At 45.6% G+C, this 12495-nt stretch overlaps 2 protein-coding genes across 2 annotated transcripts in view; one reads left to right on the top strand and one right to left on the bottom strand.

Moving 5' to 3' along the window:
- LOC126564495 (uncharacterized) overlaps nucleotides 1-12222 on the top strand; it is a 30562-nt gene extending 18340 nt beyond the window's left edge. The window contains exons 2-5 of the mRNA XM_050221557.1: nucleotides 1451-1624; nucleotides 10641-10750; nucleotides 10827-10973; nucleotides 11076-12222. Of these exons, the coding sequence (XP_050077514.1) occupies nucleotides 1451-1624; nucleotides 10641-10750; nucleotides 10827-10973; nucleotides 11076-12222 (1578 nt within the window). The remainder of the gene's footprint in view (nucleotides 1-1450; nucleotides 1625-10640; nucleotides 10751-10826; nucleotides 10974-11075) is intronic.
- Nucleotides 1-12495, bottom strand: part of LOC126564205 (sodium/hydrogen exchanger 7) — a 714899-nt gene that overhangs the window by 434525 nt on the left and 267879 nt on the right. The gene's annotated exons all lie outside the window — the stretch shown is intronic.

Genomic DNA, 12495 nt, shown 5'->3' with positions numbered 1-12495 from the left:
TAGAGCAGCGAATGCGATGGATACCACACCGACCGCAACGGGATCCGTTTCCCGTGCTGCGCGAGCATCTTTCTAACCTCTTTCTAACCGCGCCTTCGCGTCCGGTCACCGTTTCGCTTAATGAGGATTCCAGCGAGTTGGTCCGCCTAAGATCGACATTCTTTCTAAGGTCGTTTTCGACGACGCCATCCGGAGATGGACAAAATTTTAAATGGCAGCAAGAGGGGGATAAAAGCATCCAAATCACCGAGCGGAATCGTGTGAGGATCATGATTATCATCATCATCCTCTCGAGTGGAGATCGTGAAGATCTTCAAAGATCATGTTATACTATCATTTGACTCCAATTTTTTTTGTTCATCTTTTTCCTATTTTTTTGGTGGACCATTGGGCCCTGAAGTTGTCGGAGAGTTGTCTTTCTTGGGCTATCAATTTCCTATGGCTTTGCGTCGTTTCGAACTGTTGTCGCCAGTGGATAGAGATCAGTTTCTTTTTTCGCTTCTCCTTTTGTATATTTGTAAGCCTCTGTGCGTATGTTGGGGCTTGTCTAATTCGGTTGCTGCTTCTCAATCGTCACCAAATAAAGAGAGAACACGAAAAAAAAAGCGAAGCATTTTAATTAACGTAAATCGTCACGTAATGGGTGCCGGGACGAGTTGCGCAACTTGCGCCGGGAATAGGAAGTGCTGTACGGACAGCAAACCGGGCGCTTCTCAATGCGGGCGAGACCCACCACAGTGTCGAGGAGTGGCGGTCTGCTCATCGACGATGATGACATCCACCGTGCGTACTAACGGTGGCGAAAACAAAGTCGTCACCGGTTCGTGTTGTGAGAAATGAAGTGAAATTCTTGTGCGATTCGTCTTGCGATGAGGGTTTTTAATGTGCTCAACTTCCGTGCTCGTCGACATCAATCGATCGATCAAACGATCGATCGCTGGTCGAGATTCTCATCCCAGTCTGCGTTGCACACTCACCAATGCCTGCTAGCTTGCGTAACTTCGGTGTGATCATCTTCTGCTACTGCTAGCCATCCGACTCTAACGGCAAAGAATAGGCAAACGGGATACTGGAGTTATCAGGCCAGTGTTGCAGCATATTTGCACAAAAAAAAAACGGATGAGGGATAACTGACAGCAGTAGTAGAGCGAAAGAGGGGAAAAAAACCGGGCCAAACGTTGAATGAACGGTGATCGGAAACTTGATCATCACCCTTGTGTTTGTGGTGACGTCCGATAATTGATCAATTAACCTGCGCGCCTCCACTCGATGCCAGTGTCCGGACAGCTGTGTCCGGTTAGCAGTGGAGCCGACACACCTGACGATCACTTTGACGATGCACACGCACATCATACTTAAGCAAAAATTATCCATCATTACGCACAGCCGGTCGGCGTGCCAGTTCCAGCCAGGTTGCTCTAATCGGAATCGATTCTTTCTTTCTCCGCAGATGCTGAAGCACGTGCAGATCTCACCGATGCGCAGCCGGGCAGATTCACTGTCGATGCGTTCGTCCACATCCTGCGCATCGTCCCTGTGCGGCAGTCCGGAGCCTCCGGGCGATCAGCTTCGAAGCCACTCGCGAGCATCGAGCTATTCCAGCCTGAACGAAACCATTCCGCAGGTAAGTCGCAGCACGTAACTCGGGATGCAAATTCAATTAATCCCAATCTCTTGTGGACTGTAGAGACGCCCAATGGCGTCCCCGTTGATTGGTACAGGTCAAACAAAACAGAGAAGGGGAGAAAAAAATGTAAACGCCAGTCTAATTGCGGCGCTTGGAACGACCATAAAGTCGTGCGCCACGGAAATGCCGCAAATTCTCCAACAATGGTTCGCTTGATTTGTGGCACACCGCCCGCACTTGGACGGAATTTGTCCGTTTTTTTGGGATTTTTTTTTCGGTAGCTTTACTAAACTTCATTATTTGCCCCTACTCTCTACCCCGTTTCTCGCGAGACGCTGTCCTTGCCAATCTTCCAATAAGTTTAGCTGCCGGCTTCTAGGCTCCCGGCTCGCTACAGCTGCTGATGATGATGAGGTGCTCATTAAGATGAAGTGGTTCGACACCCAATTTTTCGAGCTTGGTTTTGACGGTGCAAAGCTGCCGTTTCCGCGCACTTGCGGGAAAAGCTTACCATCCCCTTTCCTTTCCACGGCCGTTTCCTTCGGTCATTCTCCATTTGCTGACTTCGGGGTTTTGGCAAGAGGACTGTAATTATTGTCATTACCCGAGCGGTTGTTACACACGCGACACTGACGTGGGAGGGTGTTGGGGTTGTGGGTTCGGGTGGAAAAATTCTGGTTCGGTGGAATTACAAACAAACCTTACCCTACACAGACACACACATAACACAATTTGTCGACGGTTGTGGTGGTGGTAGTGTGGTTAGCAAATCATCTTCATTTTAATGAAGTATTGTGTTAGTTTGGCTAGCGGCATGCCGTGAAACTAGCAAAGTGCGGGATATTTTTCTACCTCTCCACCTGCTCTTTCTAATACACCATACCACCCACCAAAACCCGCGAGAAGGAGGCAAATATGCAATGGAGATTGTGTATTGCTAAAACATTTTCTCTCACACAAGACACGCGCGCACACCGTGTGCTTTCAGGAGTAATTGGTTGCACCATGCGGGGCAAACAGATTTTCCATGAAACAGTGGCGTGTAACCAAAGGTGCATAAACGGCATCCAGCGTTTTGGTTTGCTTAATCGCAACAAACCAAAAAAAAAAAAAACGGGAAAGATTTTACCCCCTTAAGAGAATTTAATGCAAGAGTTCCACACAGGCGCACCCCGGTGCAGTACGGGTTTTGCGATGGATTTTTCCTCCTCTGAACCGTTTAAATTGTGTGTGTGTTCGGGTGTGAGTTGGTACGTTACTTAGTAACGTTTTCTAACGGCTGGCAAGCTGCACAGTTTAATTAAATTCTGTACGCGCGCTGCACGCTTGCGGCTGTGTGATGGTGGATTCTCATGGCGTATGCAAAAAAACCCCCGTTGTTCTGGGTGAGAATTCATCCCCTGGTGTGTGTGTGTGTGTGTGTGTGTGTGTGTGTGTGTGTGTGTGTGTGTGTGTGTGTGTGTGTGTGTGTGCGAGTGTGCGTGGGGAGTTGCGTGTCGATGTGCAACTATTCAATCGCACACTGCACCAGCCCTTCTCGCACATGCTGATGGAGATGATAGAATTCATTACAATAACGAGATGGCCATAAGCAGCCGACCTTTTGAAGGTGAAGTAGAGTGATTTCAGTGCGAATATGTGTGTCATCGTGTTCGAAAGTTTCTCGTAAATTGAAACCTGAAAGATTACTCTTCATTCGAACATTTAAATTGCTTCATTCTCTTGCTGTTGAGGTTAAGTCTCAACTTACTTCTATACCAAATATGACTTGAGAATGTAAAGAGTTAATCATGCGACGCCTCCCTGAACAGGCCGTCGTCTAGCAACGTTCCAATTACTTCCGTTCTTTCACTAATGGAAACCCGAAACCAGAACAAATGACTTGCCTCGCCACGGAAGTACTTATGAAAGCTTCTAGTGACTCCTTTCCGTCAACGTGAAGCCCTTTAAGTGGTATATGCGTGGATGACTGCCTCGTGTGTATTGCGTTCAATCCTCACCACTTAAAATGGGTAACAAAGCCTTCTCTTCAGCTAGGATATTTTGAAATCGCGAATGCCGCGGAACTGTTTATCTACGTGGGAAATAAACCGCACTCGATTTGTGATTCGGTTTCGGCTCTTGCAATCCCTTGGAGCACAATTCACCCTTCAATGTTTTAACCACAGAGAGCTTGTTCTATGTTTCCTTTGCTCAATATATAGAATTCTCCGTTTTCCTACACTAAGAATAGTCAGTTCTTCAAGAATTCCACGTTCGGTCATGTTTACAGTCTTTGTTTGTGTTAAACATTGTACCGTAACCCAACCCCAAAGGTCCATTCGTGGCCTCTTTAAGGAGATACGTTTTCCTTTTTCTTGCCAAAGGATACACTCATCTAGTCCGGGTACGTTCGCCAGTGGATAAACATTACTTGCGGTTCATTATATGCACACTTCGTTTCATTTCTTCGGAGTGGTCCGAGACGAAGACGATACCAGATGCCCACCAGCAGCTCTTCGGGTTCGGGTGCTTATATTAAGGGATTTTATTTTACGACTGCTAATAGAAGCTTTGGAAGTACCCAAGAGAATTGCGTTTAATTTCTACTTTAATCATAACCAGCTGTAGAACTGTAGTTGGCACATTCTCGAGGCTAGAGGTGTTTCTGTGTGCATAACTTCATTAGACAACTATTTTAATCAACAATTTACCCGACCAACTCTCAGCTTCATTAGGCTGCTCGGAGCGAGGGATTTGCAAAATTGCGGACGTATTTACGCCACTACAAGCTTAAGAACTATTTCACTCGCAATGTGTATCGCTTTTATTCCATCCAGCAAAAAACAAAGGTCTTCGTTTGGCACGTGGTACACTAATTCGTACGCAGAAAAACAGAACCAATTTGTCAGCACTTTAGACCTGCCGGGGGTAAAGTTGTTTGAATCGTGTGTAGATAGTGTTAACCAAAGTCATTTAAAGCATCGTTTTTGCTCTCACTTTGTAATCCATGGGTTCTGGTTTTTGTTTGCCGGCACATTGTCGGTAACTAATTTGTCGAGCTAAGCGTTTTTCAGGGTACGTTTCGCAGGAGTTTGATTAATTTGGCGCAATCTGCCAAGCACCAGACAGACCAGACAGTTAAGAAAAAGGTGCGATAAATAAAACACAATACAACGTTTGCGGGTTTTAGGACCCTCGTAATGATGATGCACTACCGGCTTGGTTTTTGTTCCTATTTCGAAAAATTTGTTCTCCAAACACCGTTCGAACTTGTGCGTATGGAACCCTTTCAAAACCTCTTTCTGGCTAAGTGAAAAGTGGCCGGACTAGCCGGGTCAACACATCAACCAGCTCAGTGGTTCCGATAGCAAGTCGAAAGGTAACGCCGGTATTTAAATTAGTTCAGAAAATGTGCCTCGTTTTTTTCGCATTCCTATCGAAAACTGTACCGTATCCGCCATTCGATCGGTTTGTTAATTTCGGGGCAAGGGATTTCAGTGAAGTTTCAATTTTGCGTTCGATTGGCTGTCGGAAAATATGACCAACCGGAGCTCATTAATTTTGGGGTTGCTGCTTCTACCACGCGCGTGCGGTTCAGCTTAGCACCGGAAATCGGACTGTTTTCTCTTCTCGCATCCGCCCATCATCATCATCATCATCGTGGTCTTACCGTTCGCAGGCACACTCTCACTATCAATCCGGCTGTTCGAAAATTCATTTATTATTGCCGGCGGCCATACACCACCACCCCTGAAAGGCCATTTTTAAATGCACTGTAATCGGAGCTAGGATTACAACCCAAAACCAAGAAAAAAAAGGCAACTATAGTGGAAAGTTGTGGCGTTTAGGTGTGTGACTTTTTTCCTAAAACTATTTGGAAATATTTTTCATTTCCCTCTAATCATTGATCACGTTGTGACAAAGTTTTACCCTCCGGCCCAGTAAACAACCGGTGTGTATTGCTCGTTTTCGGCACTAAATAAATAGACGTGCTTAGCGATGATGTGAGAGCAAATGAGAAAAGCTTGCGATTAAAAAAGCTTCCTCACTTTTCACGTATGTTTTCGTTTTAGTTCTTTTGCTAGGATGTGTACAGACAAACAAACCCGTGCTGAGTGTGTCCACGGTGAAGCGCTCTGTTGCCAGTGTGTGGAATATGTGAACAGGGTAGAAAAGATAAACAGAGACGGTGGAATAAACTCACCAAATGAACTCCCAACTTGGTTTCAACAAATAATAAAAAAAAAACGCTCACGGTGGCGCTACCGAAAAGCAAAATAAAAGTGCTACCGTTCAAATAAATTGCTGTTTGATAACAACCGTTGTTTTAAGTTTCTTTTCACTCTCCTTTTCTCCTTCTCGTTTAAATGCGTTTGGCGCATTGTAACATAGCAAAGGTTTAGCAACATTAACAGCACAAAACAACAAATTCCTTACGAGTTTCATTTCTCTTCCAACTCTCATCCAAGCCAAATCGCAGTAGACAGAAATCATTGTAATGGATGCTTTACAGCTTTAGGTTTTTTTTTTGCCAGAATAAGTTTTTCATTTTTTTTCTCCTTTTCTATTGATCCTTGGGGATTTTTACAACAGCTTTGTTTTTGTTTTACTTCTATACGTTTTGCTAGAGACACTGTTTTATTTTCCCCTTTTTTACTAACAGGAAAAAAGAGCTTGATTTTATGTTTTATTTGTCAACTACTTATTAGTTTTTGCTGCTAAAAAAAAAAAGAAAAGTAGAGTAACTTTTCTCTTGATCTCATCTGCTTGTTTGCTCCCATCCTTTCTCGTGGGCAAGATCGTTCGAACCGATCTGGTTCGCTGCACGCCAATAAACCACGCCCGACGCCTTCTCGGGTGACATTTTTAAGCTTCAGCACTTGCAAAGACACCAACGAGACACGTCACTATTTTGGGGTGGGTTTTTAAAATTTATGACCATTGCGTGAACGTGCGAACGATGTGTCGATGGCGGGAACAAATAAAACAAAATCCACTCAAGCCAAGCAACGGTGAGGTGAGAGATTTATTTTTTAAACCATTCAAAGCTTCGAAGAACATCCCGAAGCGGGCCAAGTGTGAGGTGTAAAATCAATCATGATGCTCTTGATTTCAATGTTCGCTAAGCGTGTTTAAGGGTTTTTTTGTTGTTGTTGTTCATCTTACATTCCGTTCCATATGGACTCATGGACTGTTCATGGGAAAAGGAAGGATGTGTGTTTCTTTTGCAAAAGTGTAACCCCTTAGACACAGTTTTGTTGTGATATACCGAACTCTCCAGCCACCTCGGGCACGTACTCGCTGTACGCGCAGTGGTCGTTGGGCTTCGATAAGGGTTTATGCGTCTTATGTGTGGCTCCCCGATGTCTCGCAAACGGGAATATTAACCCGGCACTAGGAGGGGTAGAAAAACTCGTTACTTTGTAGCACATTACTTTTTACTGTTTGGCTTCTCTTATGATCGCTCTTAGTAGTTATGGTAGTAGTTCAACGACGTTTTAACGAATGTATTCTTTAAATAAACCTCTAACTGAAACTGTTTAGCGTATCTTTAATTTTTGGGGCGAATTCTACACCCCAAAACTCCATCTTTAATGCTTATTGAATACTTTTGCTCAATCGAATTCCTTAACGCTTCCCTTAGTGGATGGTTCGCGAAGCTATTCGCGAGAGCGATACTTGAAACAATTTCCTTAAACTCCACTAAAAACATAAAAAAAGCTCCGGCGTGCTTTACCAGCCATACCTATACGGGGTTATCGCATTTTTTCCCCCAGCATGAAGAGGAAAATTGGTAAGCAAGAGGTTGGCACCCGACAGCTCGTGCTCTCTTCTTGCTTTTCCACGCTCTTATTTGCGTGATTCAATCACGCTTCGTAACACACTTCTTTCGCTTTATGCTGCCCATCCCACAAGCGTGGCTTTTCCACCCACCATAAAAAAAATATTATTTTTCTACCACGACGACACCGAGGCACCGAGGAGCATTGGGTCGGAAAATGGAAATTAAATCGAAAAGGATGCGTCGTGAAACGGTTTTGTGTCGCGATGGGGTAGCGCGGCGAAAAAAGGCGAACGCTTTGTTGTGGTTTTCCGTTCGGCAGAATTGGCACACACGCGCGTCTGTGTGTGTGTGTGTGCCTGTTGCTAGCGCGATGCTCATTTTGTCGGTATGTCTTGGTCGCGCGAATTGTTGTGCCACCGTTTGCCGTATAAGCGGTGTGATGAGTGAAAAGCTTATTCCTTGTACAAATCTTCGGAACGACTGGCTCGAAGTGCCATTTTTTCCGAACGATAACAGCTCCGGCAGACGTGTTTGGGTGTCGTGTCAAAATAAAAACGTTTCTCGACGGCTGAAGAAACACAATACCGAGCCCATTTTTCCAACCAAAAAGCGACTATTCTCGAGCGACAGTGCAACCGGGCATGAATTCCTGCTAAAAAGATGGAACCACACGCACTAACTAGGGAATGCATGCCTTTTTTTTTGGTTATTGTTGGCTTTCAATTCTAATTGACGACGGCTCCGTTGCCTCTTTCTACGGTTTAAATCGGCGTCGGTGACTTTAAGATTCTAGGTAACCGCAACCGAAGCGCCCCCTGGCAACCGCGTCACGTGGCACATCGGTCGGAAAATGGCACGCGTTCGTGCAGACGAAGGATTGACGTGAGTGCCGTGTTTTGGCGGGCAGCACATCTGGGACACATTCCCATCATATCAACTGCCGGATACGTAGAAATGGTGCGAAAATTTAAAGTGAATGATGATCCACACAGGCAGGAGGACAATTTTCATCCCCTTTGGCCTTGAAGGGTGAAAGTCTCGAGCTGGGCTGTGTTGTGCGACAGTATGAAGGTCTGCAGCGGCATCCGAAGCGTTCATGGCGTTTGATGGCGAGCGTTAGAAATAATTGTTTACCTCCCTGTCTCGATCTGCCACCGGGGAAATTTGTCTAATTAAGATCGAGCTTTTCCCCTGCGGGTTTTGCTCAACCTTCCCAAGTTCCCACTGCTACTGTACGGCTAGGTTGTGCTTGGACTTCTATTGTGTTTTTCTCGGAGACAACCAGCACAAACACACAGAAACACTGCCAAACGGAAAGGAAACCGGCAGCCCCGGAATGTGATGGGTGCGCGATTATTGTGACAATAAATTACGGAATTGCACCGGAATTGCCACTGACTTTGACGACGGCAAACTGCTTCTCCGTGGGGCCTTTGCAGTGTGTGCGTGATAAAAACCCTTAAAGAAGGGGAACAGTAAGCGAGAATCGGCTTCGTACACATTCACTTCAACCCCCCAATCGCTTGGTACGCAACCCGTAGCGGCACGCGATATCTTTACCTCTAGGTCGATGATCGTACCCAGAGAGGGTGGCGTTTTTCCCGCGCTTTCACCCAGTTCGGATGGAAAGATGTACTGAGCGCTAGTGTGTGAGCGCTGCTAGTGGTTTGGTCGCGATTTTTCCTTCTGCGATCGTGATCAGCGTGATCTTCCAAGCGAGCTCGACGGTAAATGTGTGGCAAGATCTATCGCGAGTGCGCGAGCGCGCACGCTGACTGAGCTTATCGGGCGTCCCATGGGTGCTTGGAAAGTGTACAAAATGACTTGTATAGTGTTTGAGAAACAGATACTTTTTATCGTTGGTTTGTTTGTTTGGATTCGGGTTTTTTCTCCTTTGTTTCCTCCTGCACGGTGTGTAAGTGATAAGACAGGCCCAATAAACCGTGGGAATAGCTTTCTTCCAACCAGGATATCATTTGAATATGTGTACATGCCTGGGGAAAAGCGAGCTTGAAGACAATAAAGTCATTGTTTGAAAAGCATTTCTTAAAAATATGTGCGAAGGAGCTGAGAAATATGATGAGAAAATGAGCTTAGCTTTTGGCATAGCTTAGCTTATCGAAAGCAATAGAAATATATCTTATAAATATTGTCTTGTTGTGATAAGCAATTATTAAGCTAGTTTAATGATTTTACAACTAAATAGAAAGCAGAAAACTGCAAGATGTAACTGAATAAAAAAAGCAATGAAAGAAAATTAACCTGAAATTGCTAATGATAAATGAAAAATAAAACAATTGAAGTACAGAAATATTACTAAAAGCAAAAATGCAATTAAAATATGCAGTGAAAAAAATATTACAATAACAAAAATTGAAAAGAAGAGAAAAAAGGAAGTAGAAAAAACAGAAGTCGTGCGGAGACAAAAGAGTAGAGATGCACAGTAGTGCATTAAACAGCAAAAACATCTCTTTTTATATTGTTCAGTACCCAATGGCTATTCAATATAAAGTTTGAAATTTAATTATTACTCATAAGGATATCGAAAAATCGTACTTTTTCTCCCATTTCATCAAACCTATCTGTTGATAAGCGTGCTTGATTTTCCCGGGAAAATCGATCGTTCTTTCAAACAATATGCTTTGGTTAATGCGATTTTCGTATTTTTATAGCGTTCGTTACGAAACGAAATTGTATCATTCTTCCTTTTTCCATACTGCCGTTAACGATTTATTACGCAAACGAACATCTTTGCCGACCGAAAGGTAGTCGCGTGCAAATTAAATCCTTCGAAATCTCCAACTGGAATCGGCTCGAAATTCCATACCCCAAATGCCCTAATGAAGGTGTGGTGCCCCCTTAGCCCAAGCGGATCGTTGCCCTTTGATGTTGGCCTTTGCCCTTTCGGCCGAACACGAGGGATTTTGTGGACCCGGTTTGGGCACAGCACAGATTTCGGGCACAGGTTTACCTGCAAATCGAGATTTATGTACTTTTTGGTGGTCGCATCGGATGGATAAATATCGGAACCCTTACCACAAACAAAAAGTTCCCCAAACGTTCGAACTGACAAAACTGAGGATCATTAAAGTAGGGTTACTGCGGATGAAGATGAAGCAGGACAAATCCCAATGTCTGGGCTTGTGAAGCGTTTACGTCTGTTTCTGTATTTAAGTTCCGCTTTAGTTACTTTATCGAGCGACACGTTTTTAACCGTTTTTTTCTACTTCTTCCTCTCCTCCACAGACAACAATCAAAATCTATACGGCTTGTTTGCGGCAGGACATCGAGTACAAAACGCTCGGGATTTCGTATGATGCTACCAGCAAGAGTGTTGTACAGCAGGTGCTTCGAAGGTAGGATCCTTTCTCATCGGGCACTGATTTGCATAACTCAGTTGACTAATAATGGATTTTGTTTCGGTCCTTTCAGATGTAAAATGCGTCATCGAGATCCGCGATTGTTTTACCTCACGATGGAGGTCACTGTACGTCGCCCGGGTGTAAAGTCAGTTCTAGAGTTAGATGACGAAGCACGACCAGCGCTACTGCAGGCCTGTCATCCCAAAGGTGACTCCAGGTACGGACCGTGAAACTCACACACATACCAATCCCAAAAGCTTTATTTGGAAATTCTCGTTATTAAACGTATTCCAATTTTCTCCCTTCCCTTTGTCGGCAGGTTTTGTCTGCAACAGAAACCAGGCGGTTTAATACGGGTACACACCTCAGCGCTACAGCCCAACTCCCAGTACAAGTCTCTACTCATCTCGGAGGAGACAACATCCGACGAGCTTCTGTCGTTGCTACTCTCCTGCTATAATTCGATCGAACCCGTGGAGCAGTTTTCCCTGTACGAAGTTTGTCCTGGTCAGGAGTACCAGCGCAAGCTACACCCGGACGATTTGCCCCTCAAGACACAGCTTCAGCGCCAGCAGAAGGGCGAGATTATGCATTTTCTCGTTCGCCGTAATCCAAACTATCCGCGCCGCCGTCAGCTGCTAGCCACCATCGCCGAATCGAAACACTTCATCCTCAACTCGTCGCTCGATTCGGCGAACGCTCAGCATCCAACGCCCGGCATGCACCATCTGCACCAGCAGCCACATCACCATCACCTTCACCATCATCATCGGTTGTCGCTTCACTCGGGCAGCTTCTCGCTCGGTCCCACCGGTACACCCACCAACACCTTCATCTCGGACATCGTAGACGGGTTGAGCTCACTGAACGACCTGCCAGCCGAGGCGAAGAGTTTGCGGCTTAAGGAGAGCAACTCCTTCCGGCCAGCATCGCTCGACGATTCGGCCACCTCAACCGATTCCACCGACTCAACCGAATCGTCTTCCTCCTCTTCCTCCTGCTCGTCCTTTTCCTCTCTTTCGTCAGATTCTTCCTTCGAAGAACCGGACCAACCGAGCAACGAGGGCGATGTTACAACGATGAGTTCCTGTCACGCAGCACCCCCGGAAGTGAAATGTAAAAACAGCGCTCAACACCAACAGCCACCACCCCGGCCAGCCAAATCATCCAGCATGCTGGCGGCACTTAGCCGTCCATCGTTGCTGCCCGCCTCCACGTTGGCCGCTCCGTCCTACAGTCCCGTGTACAACATTCGCGAAATTCGCACCGTCAGTCAGTCGTTTTCGGCACTCGGAATCGATAAAAAGTTGGCCGACATTCGAAACAGCACCAGCAGCTGCAACAGCAACAGCGGCGTGAAAACGAACACCACCAACGAGAGCAGTGCGGTGCGAACGAGCGCTCTGCTGAAGGAGATGGTCAATACGGATCCGGCAAAGGGTGTCGGTAACTTTGTCTACATTTAGGCGCGCTCATCGCGCGCGTGGAAGAGATCGTTTTATGTTTTTCCTCCGGATAGAAACAGGCTTGCGTAGTGTATGTTTGTAATGCTGCTATCATCCTAGTCTTAGCTATTATCGTAAAACAAAGAGAGAGCATCGTGTACACGACGTAAAAGCGGGAAGAATTTTGAGGCTTCCCCTTAACGGAAGCGTTACAAGTGCAACAGCACTCCCATAACCCGTACACACAGCATCGGGAATCGGAATCTATAGTCGCTTTTTCGGACTGGCACTTGA

The sequence above is a fragment of the Anopheles maculipalpis genome, chromosome 3RL, assembly GCF_943734695.1.
Source record: "Anopheles maculipalpis chromosome 3RL, idAnoMacuDA_375_x, whole genome shotgun sequence".
In the NCBI taxonomy this organism is placed as follows: Eukaryota; Metazoa; Arthropoda; class Insecta; order Diptera; family Culicidae; genus Anopheles; species Anopheles maculipalpis.
Note: the sequence above shows the minus strand (reverse complement) of the source record. Positions and strands in the feature narration are given on the sequence as shown.